Source organism: Bombus vosnesenskii, unplaced genomic scaffold (assembly GCF_011952255.1).
Source record: "Bombus vosnesenskii isolate JDL3184/JDL3185 unplaced genomic scaffold, Bvos_JDL3184-5_v1.1 scf7180000013285, whole genome shotgun sequence".
Taxonomy (NCBI): domain Eukaryota; kingdom Metazoa; phylum Arthropoda; class Insecta; order Hymenoptera; family Apidae; genus Bombus; species Bombus vosnesenskii.
In genome coordinates this window covers 3,468,970-3,493,350 of record NW_022882938.1, presented here as the reverse complement: position 1 = coordinate 3,493,350, position 24,381 = coordinate 3,468,970, and the positions used below count along the sequence as shown (strand labels likewise).

The window sequence follows — 24,381 nt, the reverse complement described above, 5'->3', positions numbered from 1 at the left end:
GTTACAGCGTTCAAAACTAAGGGACAATTTTCAAAGTTTTTCTTTGTGGCACTGCGTTGTGATCTTTTGCCTTTTTTCATTTTAAGAAACTTACCCTGAACTAACACTTTTTGTTAAACTATAGCTATAACCAAACTTTTTGTAAACTTCTAATTAAATTTTTAAAATTTTTTATGGTACGTTTCTACGCGACATAAAATTATGATTTTTCTGTCAACAATAAAGTGTGCTGCTCTAACATTCAGTGATGTCATTCATGACATCGTAAAAGTAGAGAAGAAATTCCCTCTCCAGCAGAAGTCACATCAAGTGTAGATAACGACGAGCATGCGCACTAAAGTAACTTTGTGATAATGCCATGCGGCTAATAAAGGAACTAAAATGTATCATAACAGATCGGAATAATAACATTCCGCATAAAAAATTGGACAAGTACTGGACCTCTGTATATGTATCATTGATTGAAGATATAAAAAGCATTGCATGCCACGTCTATTCTATAGCAGAGAGAAAATATATATCTATACCTCGTCTGTATATGTATTTTCCCTCAGGTGAGGAAATTTATCATCCACAACCTCAACAGTGATATAGTACATGTTTTTTTCTTTTATTTATTTATTCAAATTTTACAATTTGTCCAGTAGGACATTTGGTAAAATATTATAGCGATATACTAATATAGCATGTGGGTGGCTACCCCCAGCGGGGTACCAACATCGTGTTTGTTAGGTTATGTCCTTTGTGAGATCTGTTGGGGTAGTACATGTGTTCTTCTGGGATTTAATACGAAAGAGAGGGAAACAACATGTTTACATCAGAAGAAATAAAGAGGCAATTAAAAGATTTGTTAATATTGAAACGTAATGGTGAATTAGACACTGAGGAGAAGCTTCTTAACTCGAATAATAAATATTGGAGAAATTGTATCATGTATGATAGTTTGGAACATTATGTTTATCATTATGATGAAGAGGTACTAATTTATAAAATATAAATTTTTAAACAATTTCGTCCGTTTATTATATAATGTTAACCTTTATTTTAGATAAAATTAAATACACTAGCCCTTATAGTAGAATCAAAGAAGAGCACTTTAAAATTTACATCTCAAGAACTTGATATAATCATCCTGTTTCTACAAGTCAATTTCAAAGAAAATATAGAATTTGTTCCTCTAATAAAAAAGGTAAGATCACTATAATGGAGATCTAAGCTTCCTATGAAACATAAATTTGTTTTTGTAGACTTTAAAGCGAATGAAGGACAGCTTAGCTGTTATGAGGCGGCAATATGCACAAGAAGAAAAAATGAGAAACCATTATAAAAAAAACCGTAGTTCATCAGAGATAAAACAAGAAGTGATGGATGAATCATATAAAACATCTTGCAATTTAGAAAGTGATATAAACATGTATAGTTGTAAATTTGAATCTCTACGTCAGATGTGCATATGTAGCCCTGATGCAACATACAATAGGAGGCAGTGTTCTCTACAGATATTGCTCCTAATGAGAGATTTATTAGATAATGAATTTAAACAAGTTATTTGGAAGGCTGAGCAAGTGGAAGCAATATTTAACCTAATGTTATTAGATACATATGAAACAAATAAAGTAATGGCTTTCAATCTAATAAAATCAATAGATCCAAATTTATTGCAATTAAATAATGAAGGTCGTGTTCGTGATATTATCATGGTTGCTATTGAATTAGGCAATAGTGTAAGACCTATTGATACTATTACAGCTGTATATATGCTGAAAGTTAGTATTCTGTCACCTATTGTACAAAAAGTACTTGAAAATTATTTAGATCTAATAATACAGTTTGAAGATATAAAAGAAGCAACAATACTACAACTGATACTAATTTTGTTGAAAAAGTTGAAGGTATTTGTGCCTATTTATATGACTTAATTATCTTACGCAGATAGCTATATAAATTATTTTTATAGGATTCCTTGACTCTAGCAAAAGAGAATATAGTGAAAACTGTTATTAAACATTCTTTGTATGGCTATCTTTTCTGTATAAGAAATTTGTTATATGAATGCAATTTGAAGAATGCTGGGAAAGAATGTTTGTGGCAGAGCACTGTAACAGAATTGATATCCATATCTTTCGAATGCAGTCATGCAGTTTCTTTAATAGTAAATAATTCTTCACCAGAGGGACATTTACCAATGGATTTGAATTCACAAGCTATTAATGAATTATGTAATTCTGTGCCTGATAAGCAAATAGTAACACCACAAATGGTGTTGCTTTGTTCTTGGCGTACTGTAAAGGAAGTTAGCTTATTGTTTGGTTTGCTTTCCACTAAGGCACCTATATGCGAAGACAATCCTTCCATAAATTTGTTAAATGAAGAGCAAGTAAAATTTCACAGTTTGTATTAAAAGGTTATTTCTTTAGAAGAAAATAAGACAAAGCAAATTTTTAACAGATTATCAAAATAGGAGAACATTTTGTTTCCTTGCTTACTGAAACAAAGCATAGAGGAGCATTTGAACAGGCTCATGTAGGATTCAGCCAATTGTGTTCTCGACTATGGCGTTTAAGTAAAACAAATCTAAATGAATTACCTAAATTGTGGTTGCATCAAATTTTGATTTCCATCACGGGAATTAAAGAGAACTCAAAATTGTGTGCAACCAGAAGAAGTGTAGGAGTACCATTTATGATACAGGTAAATGAGATCAAATATTTCAGTCCTGATTTATTTTTTTACATTATTTTATGAATCTTATTCATATGAATCTTACTTAACAGGCTTTACTATCTACAGAACCTCGTCGATACAAAGATACAAAAACTACAACCTTTGATTCGGTGATAAAAATTCTGTTAGGACTTACACAATTAAAAAGTGAAAATCTATGGGAAAAAGTGCAACAACTGATATACTCAAACTCTGTTTTTACACATTATGAGAACTCACTTGCTACATTAAAGTACAATGATGATTGTCCTGTAAACGAAAATATCGTTCAAGTCATGGAAATTAAAACACATGCTCTAAATATCTTAAGAGCAATTTTTCGACATTCTCATCTTGCAGAAGTAGTAAATAATTATGTTGAAGATGGTTTAATAGCGGCATTTAAAAGTTACGATGCTGCAACATGGGCGGTAAGTAAACTTCTTCTGTAATGCGAAAATGAAATAAAAAATGTATGCTGTCCCTTACAGGAAAGAAACGCAGCAACATTACTTTTTAGTGCACTTATTACTAGAATCTTTGGTGTTCAAAGAACGAAAGACCATATCAATCTTACCACAGATAATAAAATGAATTATAGAGTATTTTCTGAAAAATATTCTAATCTATTATCTTTCATTTTGGATCAATTGCAAACATTTGTGGCAATGGATGATACTCTTATAAAAGCCGATATACAATCGATATTGCTTTTACTATCACGGTTATACTGTAATAATAATACGGAACCTAGCGATATTCAACGGAAGGTAATTATACGTGTTTCATACGGTAATTTAGCTTAACTCTTTATGTACTATGGTTACTTATACGCGACCGTACTAATTTTACCGTACGGTCTACCTGTCGCGTATATGTGACCATGAATTTGCAGATTATGCATGCCCCTGAACGATAATGTTTTCGTATTGGCATGTTTGATCTGTGTTCGCCATGGTATCAAAGGTTTATTATACCGTCTTTGTATCATTAGTGGCTGCAGCAACGGACGAGTATATATAATTGCGAATAGTCAACGGTTTTGTTCCTACTATCACGAAATAGTCTTCGAAATTCTCTCTCTTTCCTCATGGCATTAAAAGCCTTCTTGTACAAGTACTAGAAAGCGGAAACTCCTTATGATAGTGGAAGTTGTGATGAAATGAAGAATATAACTCCACCAGAAATATAAAGTATATCTATAACTACAAATCACTTTTTGTTTCTTAATTATTCTATGAACCGATAATTTCTCATGTTTCTGAAATATCATGACTAAGGATTTAAATAACTTGTTTTTCCCCTGTTACACAGACAAACAGTGCTACTCACATGCTCGTACTTAGAAGTTTCATGACAAAAGCTATACGTCTATTTCAGGTCAATGATCTTATAGATTTAATTATACAATGCGCAAAAAGTGCGATATTCGAAACACGTAAATTAGCAGCCAGAGCACTTGTACCTTTATTAACAACACAATCTGTTCAATATGCTTTAACAAAAATAATTGAGAATATAATATCTGCAGGGATCAACTATTCATCTTTAAATTTAATACATGGTTATATGTTGCAAGTATGCATATCAGTAATGAACATTTCTTTAAAATACTAATTGATTTTTTTTTAATACTAATTAATTTGTAAATATTTTTTAAATGTTATAGATATATGAAATACTAATATATTTCAATTTTAAATCGTTTGAATTGGTTGATGTAAGTTGGGATGAATTTTTGAAACACACAGTTTGGATCATAGAAAATCTGGAGCGAAAAAATTCAAAACCGCCAAGTTTTTTATTGGCTGCACATTATGTAAATGTTTGCAATAAAATATGTGAAGTAGATAGAACGTAAGGGAAATTAATATTAAAAGTTTCGAATTATTAACAAAATACAAAAAATCGTTTCAATTGCAGGTATGCGATACGAATGTTGCCGATGCTATATACCGTAATTTCACATTTATTAGGTGACAAATTAAAACAAGGACCTGCGCGAGAGGTGTATAAATTATCAGTAATTAGATTCATTCGATCAATAGCGAGAGAAACTTCGCTAATTCAACAGTCCATAGTAATCAAAATATGCTTGCATAATTTAAAAGTTCCTGAAATGCAAATTGCTGCATGGTCAATTATTTCAGAAATCATTAATGAAGTGAAATACAGAGATGTATTACAAACATTATTAAATTATGGTTTCTATGAAATTCGCAACTCTATAGAATGTTTTTATAAGTATAGTCCAGAATTGCAAGATGCGATATTTGATTTCCTCTACAGTAGCCTAACATGCATTAATCAAACTGAATCCTCTGATTTCATGAGAAGAATTGAAATTTGTAAATTTGTGTTAAATGAAATACGTCTACAGGATAATAAAAGTGGATACTATGAGAGAGACTGCTACTTAAGATTATTGGGGAAATCATATGTGACTTTAGCTTCTTTTAACAAGCATGATGGAGCAATTAATTTAGAGTGTACAACTGATGTATATAGTAGCTTCTGCGATAATCTATGGATCACAAGTTTGAGTGGAGATTTTAGAAAATCTGCATTTGAAATAATGGAGGGTCTTTTCCTAGCGTGTTATAAATGTGAAGAGTATCAATGTAAGTTATGAAATGTTAAAGTATTTTTATGTATACAATCCTAATTAAATTTGATCACAGATGTACAGATTCAGTGGTGGACAACAGTATTACAATTGTTACTGGACAATAATCGCGAAATACGAAATGAAGCATTCTCTTTAGTTGATCATGTTCCGGTACATTGTACAGTGATTAATGATTGTTCATATATGAATTTACTACTTTCCAAATTCTTAGAATGCAATATACGTAATAAACATCCTGAGTATATGTGTATTGCGCTTTTTTATTGGAGTACTGCATTGTTAGATTATATAGATTACGAAATGGACGATACAGATGTAAGTAAATATTATTTAAAGTATTAAAAATGTAAAAGATACTGTAAATGTAATGTTATTCATTTTAAGGTGTTCAACAAATGTACAAATTATGACTTCTTTGAACCTTTGGAGGTATCAAGGACATGTGCTGAGTTTTTAATAAAAAATATGAAGTGTTATATAGACATTATATTGCCAGATGACGCTATAAATTGGGTCAATTCACTTTTGAATGTCCAATTTCAAAAATCCATTTCGTTTAGAACGCTCGTGAAGAATTATGAAAATTACATACCTACTCTTGAAAATAAATTGCACGATATTTTGAACCCGACTTACAAGAATAAATTATTACAAATTTTATCATACGAGCAATACAAAAATATATTATAAAATGTTTACATAAAATAAACTTTTTTAATAAAATACAGTCGCAATCATTTTATTCGACCAAAGCAAAAATATAAGCACTTAAATTTAAATATTATCATCGAAAATAAATTCTGCATTCCACAGTTGCTCTATTTGTAAAATAAAGAATACATTTACAAAGTAAGAAATTCTATGACAAATTGAGGAACTTTTAACTGAAAAGATAACGTCTTTTTAAATTTAAAAAGAACGGAAGAGTGGAGTTAAATGTTGGTTGGGGAAATATCCCCAGGTGTTAGTGGCTAGAGAGTTTAGTTGAACCGCTTGGCGCAGGTAGACGCCACCGTCGCGGCTCGACGTTTGCCGACTCGGTACGTATTTCGTGACATTATACCGCGGATCCGTCGGATTTTCGCGTTTTTCGCGCCTCAGCGTCGTGACCGTCGAGTATTAGTGTGCGCCGACAATCTTTATCTGCGTTGAACGAGAGGCAGCATGTCCACGAGTGTTCGAACAGATTAAAACAGAGGAAAAAGCAGCTGAGAAGATAGTGGCCGTGTGTGTACCAGGCATGGAGTGGACTCAGTGCGCTCGTTTCAAATCGTTACGAGCCGTTACCGCAGTCCCAGTCGAACCAAGGTGAGTTCCGCCGACATAAACACGCGGGATCGCGTTCCATACATGTTGTTTCACTTTCATATTGAACTGTTATATCGTCCCTAGAAGATCCTGTCGATTCCTTCATTCCCTGTTCTATGTATGACCTACTTGTTGTACAAGCTGTCATCTCTCGATTAGAATATTTCTGTCTGAGACCGAGCTGTGTTCCGCGATTGAACTCTTCTTGACCGGAATCGTGCCACACGATAGCCTTTCTCGGGTAGGTTTTCATGTAAAAAAACACATTGAGAGAAAAAGAAGAGTTAGAGAGAGAGAGAAAGAGAGAGAGAGTGAAAGAGGTGGAGAGAGAGAGAGAGAGAGAGCGAGAGAGCAAGAACTGGGAAGGAGCGTGAAACGGAAAGATCAAGCGAGAGCAGCGAGAACAAGTTTGAAAACTAGCACTGCCAGTCCGTTGAACATCTGCGATTCCTAAAGTGCGTCCTTCCAAACACGGAATGTTAAATAGCCTTCGCGCTTGATCAACTAACGGAGCCTTCTCGAATGATCTTTCTTGACCTGTCTCTCTTTCTCCTCGAGGAGAAAGGTCATCGGTCTCAAATTCATCTTTTGTCCACGCCTTAGGCACACCAGTAGTAATGCGCAACGACATACATATTTTCCCTTGGTCCAAACTTGTTTTAAATTACCATAAGTAGTTTGATACCTTCTGCCTCAATGCGCTTGATTCTTTTTCGTAATCGGTCAAATTTCTCAATGTCAAGTTGACTACTCGTTACGTCCTGTCACGTTCGATTTGATCGCCTGTCTCGATTCGTTCGTTTCGCAAACAGGAAAATTGCTAAGCCATTTTTCATTTAATAACTTCCATGACATTTTTAATCACCCGTTATGTTCACTATGGGCTATGGAGAGGTGCATGTCAAGCAACAATTTTCGTTTGTTAACGCGTCATGTGATATAACGTACACATTTACATCTCATTATAATCAGAAGTGAAGCAAAAGAATGTGAGAAATAAATACGAGTAATTTAACGATTATTTTTTGAAGCGTGAAAGTTAAATATTTGTTAAATCAATAGCTTTTTCGACAACACGTTTTTGAAATGTAAAAATCTTTGCTAATCTCCTTTCAAGACTTGAAAATTTAAGCATTGTTCGACCATTGAACAATATTTTTGGCTAAAGTCATTCATCACGACATTCGTTTTTCAAACATTAGCCACAGGGATTATGCAGGAAAAGAACATTTCATAACCTGATCATTTGCATTGTTCCGCTGATCTAGTGTTTTTAATAAACGATGATGAAGAGAACGACACTACGTTTGGTATACCCGATTATTTACATTTTTCTCGCTTCTTCGCTCTTCTTTTTTTCCGCCCCTCCGGCTGTTCTACAAGAGAAGGAGCAATCATTTACTTCTTACAAAATTACATGTATTAACTGTTTCCACAGAACACACTGGGGACATTTTGTTAGAAACTAACTCGTTGCTTGTCAACGAATAAGCGTCGTTACAAGATCTGTTCTTTTTAGAACGTAGTAATTAAGAACCGGTAATTTCAAGGAATTCTATTTATGATCGATGATCGATGAAAATGAAAATGCAATGTGTAATATCATGTAACGTATTTCCTATTTCGAATATAGATTTTAATCATGGATTCATACATATTATAAAGAGTTACATGTATATATCGCATGCAGACCCATAAAAAGCTACCCCCACAGTAGTACCAACTTCTGCATATATACGTTACGAAACACGCAACCAAGCAAGATTCTTAATTTCTCTAAGGTAATTTATTTTTCCGGTTTATTTTCGATTCCATTACCACGATACGCATTAAACGTCATACGGATAAGGTCTCGTTTCGTATGGGAAGTGCAGCCAACCTTTCTTCTCTTCTTGTTTAGTTCCGTGTTCGCGGGAAACAATTGGGCGTTCAGAGAGCAGGAAAAGGTCGAATATACAACTCACGTGTCGAGGGTCTATTTGTTTTATCAAGCCTGCAGCGGCAACCTGCTCCCGCATTATTTTGACAATAACGCCGAGCAACCACGCGAACCAGACACAACTATATAGGTAATTTATGCAAAATGCAAGCCGCGCACTCGCCTACGGGCGCGCTTCGTGAGCGCTACCCATTACATTATAACAAAACAATGTTTAACGATTGTAATTGACCGTAACTACGGCTCGAATTCGATAAAAATGAAAAAACTCGAATTATGCGGAACGCATCGATTTGCATGTACGTAACACGCCTCTCGTCGATTCGATTGTCTATGCCACACCGTATGTATTTGTTCGTTAATATTAAAAGATATGGTAGTTCGTTGAAATTACTTACTTAGCTTACTTTGTAAATCAAATTTCATCTACGAAGACCAATAGTACATCGATTTGCATTCTCGCTCGTTGGTCGAAACGTATTCGCTGCTGTTCTCAAGCTTTCGTCTGACAAGCTGTCAATCACGAACACGTATATATTTTGCAATCGATAATCATCCATTCCCGCGTTTTTTCGATTCACGTGACACGGTCGATCGAGAAATTTAGTTTTCACGATGCGCATGAAAGCTGCGCGTTGTACGTATCCGTTGTCGGATGGTTTCGCTGTCAGTTTCGATTGCGCGACAATCAAACGCGTTAATTTCCAATGGTCGAATGCCGCTTATAATCCGGCTTCCATGTCGGATCTCGAAAGCCTGCGTTCGCTTTTCACCTTCCGGTTGCCTTTCGAACTATGCGAGCCTGGTTTCCGATTTTACGACGGTATACAGCTGCACGTTTTATCTATGGTCATTGAACCTTTGCTACACCGGAGAACACAGTGAGTCTATAGTCGAAGCTATTTTCTTTTTTTTCTCCTTTTTTGTGCAATGTTGCATCACGGTTCACTAAATTAGGGATATTTTTACGTCTGCGCATTATGGAACGTTCGTGCTCTTTACGATCGACAGTATCACCTAACCTTACAAATGAAACATTTTCTATCTGCGTGTATTCCAGCTCTTGAAATACGACATTTTCATAGCTATCGGTTTCGAAAATTAGACTTGCGTGACATATGATATCTTTATTAATGTTTATTCAGTATAGTTTTGCATCTTTAAATTTCAATATACAAATTAAAATTACTGCCTTTTACACGTTCGAACGTATATATCTGGTTACGGAAATTCAGCCATTGTTATTGAACAATGGAGGATTCCGACGAATAAGAAAAAGCAGCCATGTTCGTTATACCGAATGTAGAATAAACGAACGGTGGAATCGAATCCGCAGTTCGGTATATACGGCCAGCCACGGTACGTGACAGATATCTTGAGGGACGTGTTCAAATACCACCGGATGATTCACGACATCGTGAATATAAGAAAATGTAGTTGGGATTTTTGTTGGGAGGTCTGGTTAGGTATAGCTCGTTGAAATTCGATCCTATCGAGCGAGAAGGAATTTTTGGCGGGAGCTTTGTGATCGATCCAGCTACTTCGAGATCTAACGATCGCCGATTCTTTGATGCCTCTGTGTGAAATTAATTTCCACGGAAAAATCCGAGATCTGCGGTCTCGAAATTCGATAGCTCTGCTCCCGTTTCTCGACTAAACCCCGGAGGAGTGAAACGTCGCGTATTATTATTCGTATCATCGTCTAATCGACTTACGTAGTCTAATGGTTTCGAGTGATTACCTCGAAGTGCATCTTGACCTACACCGGAAACGGTCAAGTGCCTTCTTAATGATTATTAATGTCCCTTAACGATGCTTAGTCGGCTCGATGGCCAAATCACGCCGATTAACTCTGATAATTGTCCTTGCTGCTTGCCTCGGTTTCTCGCTGTTCGGTAAATTTTTCCTTATCTCAAATTGTAACAAAGAAAGTCAAGATAATTTAACTGATTGCGCGAGTAAACGTTTACTCGGAATACTTGCGTCCGAAGTATCGTCGTCATTTAATCTCCGTTAACTACCGTTTTCAACGGAGCAATGTCGTTAACGATATACTACGATTTACGAACTGTTATTTGGCATTCCGTCCCAGTGATATAGTTCGGAAGCAAACATGTGTCGTAGTGACTCATGTTCCCGTTTAACTGTCGTGCGTGCCAAGGACATCGCGTAGTTGCAGTAGATACGTCCTTGCCAATTTTGGAATCCCGATAAGCGAGTCTGTCGCCTGTGACAAATCATTTTAACGAGCGCGACAGTTTAGAGATATCGATGATGCGGTTCCTTGGTTTCGTCGACGGCGACCTGGCCTCTGTCCATTTGGAAAATGGGACGAGCTGTCGAAAGTGGTAACGCGTTTCCTCTCGCCACATCCCCGTCGCAAATATAACCTTGTAACACGAAAACAGATACTTTCGAAGTTCATTCGGTTTGTCCCTGGCTTGCACGTGACAATTCTCATTATATGCCGTTTTCTATGGCGATTTTCCAAATTCTTAAATTTTGTTATAAAAGTATCGTCTTATACGGGGACGCCTGTACTTAAATTTTCAAACACCCAAGATACTCAAATTTCAAAAGTATAAAGATTTCCAAATATCTCAATTTTTAAATACGTATAAGATTTTAATTCGTTCGTTTATTTCAACCTGTTTCTCTCGTTCCGTTCTTTTTTTCTTGTGTCTGCTTTTCTCGTGTCTCCGCGATATCGTCGCTTCGCACGATTTCCATGGCAGCTTTCCCCCTTGCGCCGCTCGTAAAATACGAACAGTTTCTCAGAGCGAAAGACGGACGATTTTCTCGACGTTCGGCGATATCGGTTCGATTATTAGATGATTAGTTGGTTGTAGCGGGTACTGCGAAACATCGGGTCAACCCGCGACCATAAAACTCGAGGCTGGTGTGCTCGCAATCTGGCAAACGTTCGCCAGTCGTACTCAAACGCGTGCAGAAGTTCGGCACTCGCGTATTGCTTTAGACACGAGAAAGGGTCGCGAAAGTTTCTCCCGGTTTCGACTAAGTTTCCCCACCTCTACAGGGAATTTCGACTGTACCATATGCAATGATATCCCGTGAAATTTATATAACTTGGCTACCGGCAACTTTCTGCCTCGAGGATTAACTTTTATCTTCGTAGGATCTATTTTACTACGAAATGTTATCGATTTATCCTTCCTTTATCCATTACAAACAGTAATCTGCTATGGTAAACTCTGCTGTCCATCAAATTTCAACGCGATTGGTCACCGGTGACTTTCGGAAAAATATTCGTCAACTTGATTTTAGAGTTACTTTCCTCGCACGCGTACGTGAATTTCATTCATCAGGCACTCGGTAAATTTCCTCCTATTGTCCTTCGTCCTGGATGCTCTTCCTTGACCAAATGGGGGAACTCGTAATTGCGTGGCTGCGTTCAAAAGGGTTCGCCGCGTTTTTCAGTTCGCCAGTTTCGTCTCCCCCGCCTCTCTGTGTGGATATTTCCCGTGGCGTTTTCAAGGCGGGGCCCGGTACACAGGTTTTCTACCCGCAATTAGCATCGGCGATGTATTCGTGTCACGTATCCACGGGATAGTTTCTTCGCACGCGACTCCACGTGAAACGTCCTTTATTTCGCTGAGTGTACGCGAACGATCGTCACAGAAATTGCACGGCAAGCAACACGACCAACAGATAGAATGAGAAATAGAAATATCTTTCGCTCTTTTTGCTCGTGCGCCTGATCTAGAAAATTCGTTGCTTTGCGTTCCTCGTCCAGGTAGTCATTCGATCGTTCTGCCTTTTCTACTGGCCGTTTCAACCAGATCCTTCTTGCGATTCTTGCGTTTCATTCGAAGATCGTCGATATTTTATAATCGTTAACCCTGTTCCGTCCCTTTCCTTTCATTTTAATCGATAATTGAAGGATTAACACGTAAGTCTACGTTTCGCGTTCCTATGTCGGTTGTCGGAACAGCTAGGAATCAGCTCGCGTATCACGTAAATCATTGAGATCTTCGCGCGATTCGCGATCGAACGACAAATAGAATCTGGAAGGAAGATTTATAGAAGGAAGAGAAACGCATCGGTGTCGCGTAATCGAAGAAGTTGTTTTCGGCGGGCTGGCTCGTCTCTCGCGGAATTTGAACGAGCTATCGGACCCGCGTTTGCATACAGGGTGTCGAATAAATTACATCGACGAGCCGGCTGTCCGTCCGCGCGGAGAAAGAATCGGTTTCGTTCTACGGGGATCTGTCGGGCCATAAATAATACATAACCAGGATACAGGCGAGTTGGCTCGCGGAAAAAAGGGGAGAAACGTCGGAGGAAACGGAGCGGCGCGAAGGAGAAGAGACGCGAGCCTTATCGATGCGTGTACAGTCTGATGTGGAAGTCGCGTATCGGTTGAGAATTCTCCAACGGATCCCTCTTTGCATCTTAACCCTTTTGCATCTGTGCACGAGATACGAATCTCGCGACGCGACATTCTTCATACGATGCTACGAACGATAGTGGATATTTTTCGATATTTTTGGACAGCAGGTATTTTTCCATCTTTTATAAATTCAGACATTTCGTCCATGAATACGAAAGAGTTAAGGTTTGATATATCTTGTGGCATCTTCATCCGTCGAAAAGCGAAAGCTTAGTTTCAATTTTCACGTCTCGATGAAAGTAGGAACGAGCGAAAAATCGCTCGATTTTCGACAAACGGGTATTTCTTTGAAAGAAGAACAGACGTTAGACGTCGAATCCCTCGAATCGATGTGTAGCCCCCTTGTATCGCTCCTTTTACCCGCAGTTCTCTTTCTCTTCCTTCCTTTCTCTCTTTCTTCGTAACGTCGATACACGTAACAGTAATTGCGCGTGCAAGCGCACGGACTACTCGCAAGCGGCATTACACTTTGTTCCGACCGTTGGAATTGCGTGGAAACGAAGAACACCGCGCTGTTTCTCCGCCACGAACCGATAATATCTTGTTTTCCAGATACCTGCGGGGCAAACGTTCTCGGTCGGTTTGGAAGAGCGAATTCGAGCGAATCAAAGCAACGGTTCGATAATCGAGCCGGCCGAGTCTGCCGATTCGACCAGCGGCTCTCTTTTAACGCGAGAAGAATGGTGGAGGCCACTTGTTAAACGTAGTGGGAGTCTGAATACCCGTGATTTATGACGGCACAGTGGAAAGAAAGCGCGGTTAATTTGGAGCTTCGGTTATTGATGGTCTACATTTGTGAATTGCCTTCGATTAAAATTCGCAGGCGGTTCGTTAGGCGGTCCTTTATATTAAGCGGCAACTTTAGATTTTACCTGGCGATTCTTCTTAAAATAGGGGACTTGGAACTTGTCGTTAAATTTTAATTCGAATCGATAACAATTGTATTAAGTACGTAATCGGAGCTTCATATTCAGCAGGAATTCCAGCGACTCGGAGCGGGAAAATTTCCTGGATTCGATGAAGAGGAGGTCGTTTCTTTGTCAGGTAGCTGCCAGTTTGCCACACAGTGGCTCTTTGTGCGAGGGAAGGGCACGGGAGTGAGCCATTGGCATTATAACGACTGCCTCCAAGGAGCCGACCAGATTGAAGAGGGCTTCCGTCGCGCCTCGTATAACGCGAAAACCGTTCGAAAGTTAATTCGAAATTTATTCATGGACTCCACGGGACCACTAGCTGCCGCCTTCTCTATATACGTCCGGGTATTATTACGTAGAGGTACATGTAGCTGGAACGTTGATGCTCCTCCTGGTCGTAGGCCTATACGCCACCAAACGGGGGTAAAGTAGGGCTAAAAAAAGGACAAACCAGCCTCCTATGAATACGTAATGTTATTACGATTAAGAATTAAGTCCTGTCGATCGATCGGCGGCTCGTTCTCGCTTAGAGGCCGTTTCAAGTTTCCTCGAATCTGAACGTCAAAGGGAATGTCGTTTGGAATCGACCGTTAGAGAAAGATTCACGTCGATCGATCATGTTTGAAGGGAGAGATTTCGAGACAGATTGCTTAGGTACTTCAGATTCGAAAAGTTCGCGGTGGTCCCGAAGTAAATGTTGTTGCGAACCGAACGGCGCGGAACAAGAGAGGGCACGGGTTTATCGGGAAGATTTAGGTATTTCGTGTAGGTATTCAGATTTATACGCGGAACTCGCCGTTATTGCGGCTGTATATCTCGCGTGTATCCAAAAAGGGTCACGCCACACGGTCGAGGAGCGTTTCTTTCATGAAAACGACAAGCCCAAAAGTATACCGCATCGCGTGGTAAAAGATATCGCTTGCTCGTAAAATCGGCGATATTAGGCGACCGCGCGCGTTAGAGAGAATCTGACCGTTCGACAAGAGAGAGGGAGAGAGAGGCGTATACACTTTGCGGAAAATCCGGCAGAAGAGAGGAGAGAAGTAGAAGCGGCGCAAAATCAACCTATGCCAATACATACCGACCGATAGATTTACAGCGTAGTAATAATAAAACGCGCGGAATACGAGCGTTGCATGGGGCTTTATTAAAACGTCGCGGTTTATGGAAGTTCGACCGGTCGATCGATACTGGCGCTCCACTCGCCAAATCGTTGGCTGTTTCTTCGTTTAGTCAGCTATTTTTCCTCGAGAATGGCAGAGTCGTCGATCCGCTTCGGTCTCGACGGAGATCAGTCACGATGGATAAAAATACTCGTCAAGCTGACGTAACGACGTAACGCGAACGGGGGTCTGGAATCGAGAGGATCGTTGTCGATTACGAGTGCCATTGCGTAACGTTCGTTCGTCCGTAGCGCGGAAGCGCAATTTTTCATGATTGGTAAATGTAGTTAGCATAGTCGAGTACGTTCCTTGCAAGACGTATGTTCGTCCGTTATCGTATATGCATATATGTAACGATCATTTTCTGAGCGAAATCGTCGCGTGGCCGTTGATGTTCGGTCGCGTTCGATATTCATCGACGGCAAGGAAACGCCACAGGTAGTTGACACGAGGTTTTTCACTCATCAAGTGCCAACCGTGGCACTCGCTATGAGATGAACAGCGCCGAAGAGAAAAGCAAACAGAGAGTAGAAAGAAGAGAGGACACGTAAAGGGCTGACGACTCCTCTGCGAAACGAGCCGACACGGCGTTGCTATTTCTAGACGAAGATTTGGTTTCCGGCCGCGCCATCAATTTGTATAATTACTGTTTTCTCTGAAAGCAGCTTCACTGTGGTCCCTTGTGGCCAGAAAAAACTTTCTATCCCTTTCCTCGCCGAAAACACCGAAAGACGTAGCTTTGACTCGACGTTTGGCGTCGATGTTTCGTCGTTTCGCGCCATCCCGTCTCTTCTGCGTCTCCAATCTCCGATTCTCATCGGTCCCATTATCGTAATTGGCCGACGAATCGATGGAAGATGGCAGGTTCGCATTTACAAGTACACGCGTAAAGCAGTCGAGGTGGAAGTGAAAAATGTAGGAAATCGTGTCTTCTCGAGCCGATAGACTCGTATGGCGGGATCACAAGCAGCGGCGGAGAATTGGGTTAAGCTCAAGGGAACGTCAGATTAATTCAGAATATTCAGGATCGCGTACGAATCCCGCTTACGTATGTTCATTATGTGGCTGCGTGGTATCGAGTTCGTGAATCGACTGGCTGTCTAAGTGAATAGATGCTGATTAGGAGTTCTCACGCATCCCCGAATGGAAGGAGAAAGGCTTCTCGTTATTCGTTATTTGACTCCGCGAGTCGGCTGATCCTATCGGCCTCGAGTGCCGTCTGCATGGTTACGCTGTCCGCCAGCGTCGATTCGGATTTTGATTCGCGGATACTGCGATTATTTCTGGGTAATTTTACTTCGATTCGGATTCGCGTCTCGTTGATTCATCGGCGATTTGTTATCGTGATTTTCCTATTAAAATAATATTTATCTTCTTCCCATTGCGAGCAAAGAGCCGACGATGTATCGTTTCAACGTGTATCACACATACAGATGAGTGAGTGGTCTTGCTAGTTGTAGAACGATAGGCGACGATAACAAGGCACTGAACTACGCGAGTGTTCGCGCGGTCTTCATTGTGGTTTCGAGTCTTTATCTTCTCTGGTTTTATTCGACCGCGGATATCCCGAACGCCGTAAACTTTGACGCTTGACCGATTTCGCTTATGCCGCCTATGTCGCGCAGGCTATTATTCTCGCGTTTGTTTTTCCCATTCGCCTGGCCTTCCCTTTGCGAGCGAGCGGACAAGTGCCGCAGACGTTTCGCTCGCGGTAATTGCAGAACGGAACGTTACACGGCCCACCCCTCCATCCGGTTTTTCATTTGGCCCCTTTTAGTGTCGACCTTAAAATAAACTTTGTAGTCCTGCGTCGTCGTTCTCGTCGCCGTAGTCGTCTCCTCTTCTCTCTTCTACTCCCTCTGTACTTTCTCGCTCTCCTCCGCAATCCTCCCTTCCCTTTCGGGCTCTGTGTGCGCGTCTCGTCATGCCAAGTCAGCCGAAGAAGCGCGGCCGAAGGAAATGAAAGAGGTAGGAACGGAGGGGGTCCGAGAGAGAGAAAGAGAAGAGAGCGGAGCGCTTCAAGAGACACCCCAAAGAGTTACAGCTTTCAATTTAGTACTGCAAACACTCGCAGCGAGTTAATATCTGCCTTCCATTTCCTGGTTTAACCTCGTCGGACTGGACCGCGAAAACAAATTCGTGAAACTTGTCGCCCGCTGTTCGGTAAGTCGAGAGAAGAGACCTGCTGTCTCTTCTCGACTAAACGTCGACATAGATGTTTGGAGAAGCGTCGTTTTTCGAGGGGGTCGATTAAACCTAAGGGTGTCTAACGGAGCACACGTCTGTCGATGGGACGCAGAGACGCGGCGGCGCGACCACGAGGAAACTTTCCGCGGGAGAAGACGACTACGCGTTCTTCGCTAATGCCGCGCACAAATTGGATACGGTTGGGTTCGAAGTTGGAAGCGACAGGCCGCGAAACCGGCCGATTAGAGTCGCGTCAGAGACGTCGAGTTGCCTGCTTCCCGATTACCGAACCGCGAACGTCGATGCTGCCTGCCTCCTGGACGCCGCGATAATCGCGTTCGGCTCGAGTCGCTGTGTTACCGTGTTGCACGTGACTCAAGTGCGCAGAAAATGAACTACGAAGGTAGGGAAGAGATTTGGGGTGTTGCCGGATTGTTGGAGAAATTTCGAGAAAGCTTGGTGTATCGACGCGTAGAAACATACGATCGTGGGGAACGTAAGACGCGGTTAGACGAATATTTCTGCTGGCAGCTGGGGAGGCAAAGATCGCGATGACGTGGTAAATAACGGCGTATTACAGTAGCGGCGTAGCACGCGAGAGCTTGACGCGAAGTTAAGGTAGCCGGAAGAGCGGCTGTCTAAACGCGTGACGCGCGTACACAGTCTCGCGATCCCACGATTGGCCATGTCAGTGTCAGTTGGCGATTTGGATGTTGCAGGTCGCAGTATAGCCGCGAGGATGTGAGCAAGGATGCACGCAGGAGTGCGTGAGATCATCGTGATCGCCGGAAGATGGCCGCGACGCCCGTTCCGACGCGCGTATCAACGTGATCCCTCGAGGCAAGCAGCGTACGCGAGGGACCGGCCACGCCGTCCAGCGATGCACTGAGGCCTCGACAGCGGTGTCTCGAGTATCGAGGAGGATACGCAAGTCAGCTAAGACAAACACGGAGCCAAAATACGATGGAGGAGGTGCGAGGTTCCCCGGCACGACGCCTCTCGCAGATCCTCGACCCGATCGCGCGGCTTGCCACCGATTTTGGCTCGAACTCGGCCCCCTGCAGTCCCAGACTAGGCGTACGAGGTCACGAGGCGAGCAGTGGCAGTATCGTTCAAACTGGGCCAGCAGCAGCCGAGGTCACGACACGTAGACAGCAAGTCGGCCCGGAATCGAGTCGAGGCGGCGGCTTGCCGCCAACCGGAGCGGAGAGTCCTCGACTCTGGCCAAGGCAATTTCGTCAGGCGCCAGCCCCACCGCCGCGACCCAGACACGCGAACAACGCGAACAACAATCACGCCGCGGCGATCGCCGCCTCTGGAAGCCTTCCGGCACCGGTCCACGCCAGGGACTCGCCTTACGTCAACGTACCGAACTTGCTCTTCCAAAAGGATAACAAGGGATTCGTAGAGACGGCGAGAAGCGCCGGTTACGTCGAGCTCCGGGACACCAAGCCAAAGTGTAGCCCGTACGATTTCACATCAGAGTCGAGCGGCCACGTAGAGTACACGGACAAACGAACGTTCGCCGCGCAGACTGATTTCGACGGCTCCTCTAGTTGCTACGACGCCAACGATCTGGCCGCGTTTGCAAGAGCTAGGTCGAACTTCGATCCTGGACCGGCGCCACGTGGCGGACACTTTGACCGAGCGTATTCGTTCTCCGGCAGGCAGCCAGAGCAGACGGGCAGGATCTTTGCGGAGAATCGACTGTACGTGGAGCAAAGAAACGCCGTGGCTGCGGCAGCCGCTGCTAGTTCGGACGCGAAGAAGGAGAAGCTCGAGAGCAGACCCGCTTACGGCGCGTCCAAGAGTTTCGATGGATACTCGAGCGCGGTGGAGGAGCTTAATTGGCAGGAGAGGTGCCTCGAGTTGCAACTCGAACTGCACAGAAGCAGAAGTCAGGCCACCAGGGTGCGAGACATGCTTCGCGAGAAGGTGAGTCTGTTTACTTTGATCTTTAACTCCTTGCTCGTTTCTTTTCTCGTTCATCCGCTTTCCACCGGATTCGTTCGAGAAACTTCAGCTGGTCAGCCGCGGAGCACGTATCTCCAGAGCCGCTGGAAATTTACTCGGTTACGATCGACTGCGATGTTTAACGCGTCAAAGAAATCGTATTATTCCAACGAAGATTAAGGAAATTACAGAGGTTGATCGTGGAAAGTGCAGCCGATGAGATGGCTTACCTCCCGAACCATATTTTCTAGCGAGTCCGCGGGGACCAATCGCGACAAACGGTCCGTGACTAAACCAATAAGCGATCCCGTTCCGTGCCGGCGGCGTCACGGCCTCTGCCCGATAACTATTCTCCGTTTTCCGCGTTGTCTCGACCATTGCATTTTCGCGAAACCATCCGTTCCTCCGAAATTCTATCCACTTCCCGATAAATTCGTTATGCCTCCTAAAAGAAGGAACAGAAGACGTTAGGTTAATTTAAAATACGTAAGTTGATACGATGAATGGAGAGATTCGGGAAAACATGAAAGAAGCGCTGTCGTATATTATCGATCAATCGATTCCTGGGGAAATACCTTCTGCTCTGTCCAATTCCTATCGAATACTCGTCAAGCAGTTCGTACAGTTGGTCGATCACATCGGCAAGCGTGAACGAGGCTTTAGATCGTTCGCCAGACGCGCGTAGGTCGCGATTCGGATCGAAAACGACGTCGAACCGGTCCTCGTTACGATCCTGGAACAATTTATACCGTTCACGAGCGGGTTTTATCCGACGCCCGACATACGTCAAATGAATTGCAGGAGGGTGAACCGGTCGGCGGAGGGGCAAAATGCCGCTTAGGTACATACGTCTTTAGTATGCATGGTCACGCGTCACGATTTAACGCGACCACCCTAGATAAGGCACATAGCCGCCGCTATGCAGAGCCAGAGAGAATGGTCTCTTTGCTCTCTGAAAACCCCTCGTGCCTCTTAAACGGAATTGAATTACTTACCGGACGAGGAGACTACGCAGCCACAGCTTAAATCGTTGTTTTCCGCGCTCCGTTGCCTGTCGAAAAATCACGCCAACTTTTCACTGAAATATCGCCAGTCACCGATATTTCTTCATCTACTTCTTTGTCCTTGATCTTTAGCCTTGTCAATCTTAAAATACAGAAAAGCTATAGAACAACAAAAATAGCTTGGAATCTATGGATAAGACCTTGGAAATTGAACTTTGGATAGAAATAGTGCAGACAGAATATTCTCAAGAGGATTTAAATACTTCGTAATCGATACGGACGACTGGATATCGTTCGATTGGAATAGCTTTGTAAAACGCGCTATCGTTTCCATTAGATACGAATAACAGATACACAGTTTGGAAAGTAGCGTCGTGTGTCTTGCGCGTATTGCTTTATTCTATCGATCTATTGCTTCTAAGAAATTAATTAGCTTCGATAGTATTTCCATTTCAATATCTTAATTCTTTGATATGAATTCTTTAACGGAGGATGATAAACCTTATCACAAACACGTACACTGAATCGTATTAATTATTAAATTCTTTACTCGAAACGTTCGTGGAGTAACGTTCGCGCTTAACTTGGAGAAGTCGTAAAATCAGCTGACGGCACGACGAGCAAGCCACGACCATGGCTCCTTATCGCTTTTGTATCGCGCCTCCAAGCTGAAGCCCGTTACGCGTTGCTTGCATCACTGCCGGATCGTTGTCCTGATTGACGTAACGTTTGTTTACAGCGCGGCTGGCTCGCGGCGAGATTGCAGATTACGCTCGCGCGGAACTTCAAGTTCGTTTCACTGCATCCCACGTTTTCGCCTTTCTCTCCTTTTTACGGCTTTTCGTCCCAAGCTTTGCCCAAGGTTCCCTCGCTGTTTCAATTAGATACGGTTTTATTACGAGTTCAAAATCACGAAATCTATTCCGTATCTGCTACTCTATTCCGTACGTATCCGGCTTCGCTTTCAAACTCTTCTTCGATCGTTTAGTTTAGCTCGTTTCGTGTCATATCGAGTGCTAAATTGTTGTAACATGGATGTTGCGAATTCTCGACTAAAGAGCAACCGGTCAGATCAAACCGTACCTCGAATGAATTAATGCTCAAGGTAGCGGAGGTTTAATAGATCGAGTGTCAGAGTAATCTAGCACTGTATTTGCACTTGTATAAAAGTAAAGTGTGAAGTTGTGAACACGGTGGTGGTAAGATCTTGCTGGGAGTGAAGTATTTCACCCGTATGGTACGATGTCTGATGATAAACTGTCCTTCTACGTTGTTGATTCTCCCTACCAGTCATTGGGATTCGTCTGTCCATCGTGTTCTTCCGTCTGGTCCTTTCCCGGGGTTTGTTACCTGACCTCGAAGTCATTAGGTTTACAGCTCGGGGAGGACACGTAATTCGGAACTTCCTAAAGAAGGGAATGAGCCTGTCCGTGCTGTACACGGACGGTCGCTCAAAATTCCGAACAATGGATGTTAATACTTGCCACGTTTATACTTGCTAATTTATACATACGTAAAACACTGTCACGCTCTGGTTCATCAGAGACTGAACACATGAGCAGAGCAGCAGATCGACTGTGTCACGTAATTACGTTAGAATATAGAAAGATTATACGAAAGAAACCTGGAAATCCATTCAAAACAACAGAGTTCCGACTATCTCCGACGAAGCATAGTTCGCCGTAGGGTAGTAAGTAGTTTCGTTCCATGGTATACCAGACGTATAATCCCTTAGTCCAATCGATAAATAGCTCTGCTTAATTGGATTCCCACCGTCCTAACAAGCAGAAGTTACAGCGAGCTTGTAATCCGCGTCTCGGCCGCGGAAATCCTTCGGTTCCTCCATGGCCCCGCGAATCCCCGTTCGCAATGTTCGCGTTCGAATTAACGGGGGCGGCGCGCGTATATGCGGAATAGTTTCTTAGAAATTGCTCACGTGCTCCGAGAGTTGACCTTTCGTCGCGTGACAAGAGCCTACACTACGTACCGCGTTCACGGTCGCGCCACGGAAATAGTTCAACCATACCAGTAGGGTGGAAAAGGCGGCAGAGGTGGAGGACACGGAGGAAGATAGCGGGCCGCAAGCCGTCAACTATCCGCGTATCGCGCTCTTTAAAGCCTTCTCAAAGGGCACTAACGAGTTACGGCCTCGTAAAAAAATTAACGGCACTCGGCCGCTTCCGGTGCGATACGATTTCCCCGCGAGTTGAAAGTCCTTCCGCCGCTGACGGTCGTGGCGCCCATAAAGAGTAGAAAAAATATACGCGTCGGAGGACGCGAGATAGCTAGGGCCTCGCGGAAATTCGCGCGACGCAAGAATCTCGTCGTCGAACCTCGGTTTCCCACGAGTGGAATTTTTCCCCGGCTTTTCCGCTTCTTCCATTCTCGACATTTTCAGCAAAGCGGCGTCGAACAGTCGCCCGGCTGAGCGTTAATGCAGACAAACTGCGGCCGAGAAAGGGTGAGGACGCGCGCGTGTGTTGTCAGAGGGTGGAGCGAGAGGGAACGTTGAAACGTTGACGAGAATTCGGCGAGCCGCGCTCAGTCGGAAATTATACGGCCGCCTCCGCGCGAACCCGCCATATTTCGACGTTTTTGCCAGACTGTCCCTCGCGTTCCGCCCTTCTTCCGGCTACGGTTTTAGTTCCACCCCCGAAAACATCCAGTTAAACGGGGAATCGGTAAATATCGCGACGTGCATCGGACGCGTTCGTACGTGTCGGTGAACGTGGTTTTCGTCGCCTCTTCCATCCTCCTGTTTTCTCTTTTTCGCTGTGTTTTTCATCCTCCGTTCTGATTCCTGGCGAAACGCTGCAATCGACGTATGTATGCTGCTAATGAATATCGATTCCGAGTAGATGTACGAACGTAGACAAGGCAAGGTATGAATTTTAAAAAAATGACAGAGGCATAAAAGGTCGTGGTATAAGGTTTATTACTTTTGATGAATAAATTACAGAGACAATCTTCCCAGAGACGGATACGCTGTGACTATAGCCGTGAGTCCGAAATGGTTGGTAGTTGTCTGCGAAATATTAAAGCCGTGGAGCATTATGCTACGTGGAAAATACGGCGCCGTTGAATCGCACGATGAAGCTGATATAATCTTCGGACGAACGTTTCCAGGCGAAGTTCCACGCGATGGCTATTTCTTCCCTTGTGCGCGCGTATCTCTGGAGCTTCTTTAAAAGCGTCGCTCTACGGAGATTCGGGCCGAGTGTCAGTTTCGCCGAGAGCTCGAACGAGCCTTCTCTCAGTCTTCGTTAGAATTTCTAATTTATACATCGCCCGTCATTACGCGATATTTCGCCTTACGCTCGCGATCCTTCGAAAAAAGGTCCGCTATTTACCCAACTGGTATATTTCTTTCCCGAGAGATTTCGCCCTGGATCTCCTTTGTCTACCTTCGCTGGTACTTCTTATTATTGTCTCGTGCCACATCGCGGCATCGTCTCTCCGTTTTGTCATCTTTGTTTCCACGAGAGGCGTTCCCATTTCCGCGACTATGTACTGTGAAACTGTACGGTGTCAGTTGCGGATTCACGAATAACACGCCTAACATCCGAGTTTCGGAACTGTGTCACGTCCGTGTACATGCTCCGTAGAAATGCTCCCTCGAGCTAATAATTCAGACCGGTTGTTCCTATCGATTCAATTAATCTTGCTCGGCGCAACTATTGGGATTTAGTCAGTTGCACGGCGTGATACATCGCGTCAAACACCGAACAAGACATCCATCACTGGAACAAATACGGGAACACCAGCGGTTCGATTCTTGTTTGCCTTACTCTCTGCCCCATCCACCGATCAACCTGAAAAACCATGCTAGTCACACTTAGAAATCCTTGCACTTACGATTTAACACGTCACCGATTTTCCATTGTCGGTATCGTTAAAAAGGTTAATTTGCGCGGCGATGTACGCCACAGAGACGGTAGGAAACGACGCCTGTCTAACTGGCGACACCTCGTTATCCAGACGACGATGACAGGCCGAAGCAGGACGCGCCTAAGCAAATATCGCCGCGTTGGTATACGCGAGTGCACACAGGTAGCCAGGAATATATTGTTCAGGCGTCCTATTAATATTGCATTCCATCGGAACGGCGTGCACAGCGGCGCGTTCCACATACATATATAAAGGTCCGTATCAATATTGATTCGACGGCGA

The 24,381-nt window shown here is 42.9% G+C and overlaps 2 protein-coding genes across 9 annotated transcripts in view; both read left to right on the top strand.

Moving 5' to 3' along the window:
* The first annotated feature begins 316 nt into the window (after window positions 1-316).
* Window positions 317-6,035, top strand: LOC117232167 (thyroid adenoma-associated protein homolog). 2 transcript variants are annotated; one of them, XM_033491369.1, is made up of 13 exons: window positions 317-597; window positions 767-976; window positions 1,049-1,189; window positions 1,248-1,892; window positions 1,958-2,377; window positions 2,449-2,691; window positions 2,775-3,134; window positions 3,195-3,473; window positions 4,084-4,281; window positions 4,373-4,560; window positions 4,627-5,324; window positions 5,385-5,647; window positions 5,717-6,022. In XM_033491369.1, the coding sequence occupies exons 2-13, from the start codon at window positions 809-811 to the stop codon at window positions 6,020-6,022; spliced, it is 3,909 nt and encodes a 1,302-aa protein (XP_033347260.1). In that variant the 5' UTR covers window positions 317-597; window positions 767-808. The 2 variants fall into 2 exon arrangements, with proteins under 2 accessions (XP_033347260.1, XP_033347261.1); XM_033491370.1 differs by lacking the exon at window positions 317-597 and having other exon boundaries at window positions 809-976; window positions 5,717-6,035.
* A 309-nt stretch (window positions 6,036-6,344) lies between these two features.
* LOC117232309 (uncharacterized protein CG43867) overlaps window positions 6,345-24,381 on the top strand; it is a 98,634-nt gene continuing 80,597 nt past the window's right edge. For 5 of the 7 annotated variants that reach the window (XM_033491623.1, XM_033491625.1, XM_033491624.1 and 2 more), the window contains exons 1-2: window positions 6,345-6,640; window positions 17,974-19,189. In XM_033491623.1, the coding sequence (XP_033347514.1) occupies window positions 18,218-19,189 (972 nt within the window). In that variant the 5' untranslated portion in view covers window positions 6,345-6,640; window positions 17,974-18,217. The remainder of the gene's footprint in view (window positions 6,641-17,973; window positions 19,190-24,381) is intronic. The other 2 variants (XM_033491628.1, XM_033491626.1) reach the window with 1 other exon arrangement.

What these genes read in the sequence shown, in the direction of transcription:
- LOC117232167 (XM_033491370.1), top strand. Translation starts at nt 809, where the DNA reads ATGTTTACATCAGAAGAAATAAAGAGGCAATTAAAAGATTTGTTAATA. An exon ending in TTTTGTTGAAAAAGTTGAAG is followed by an intron (nt 1,893 to 1,957) that starts GTATTTGTGCCT and finishes TTATTTTTATAG; the next exon opens with GATTCCTTGACTCTAGCAAA. An exon ending in ACGATGCTGCAACATGGGCG is followed by an intron (nt 3,135 to 3,194) that starts GTAAGTAAACTT and finishes TGTCCCTTACAG; the next exon opens with GAAAGAAACGCAGCAACATT.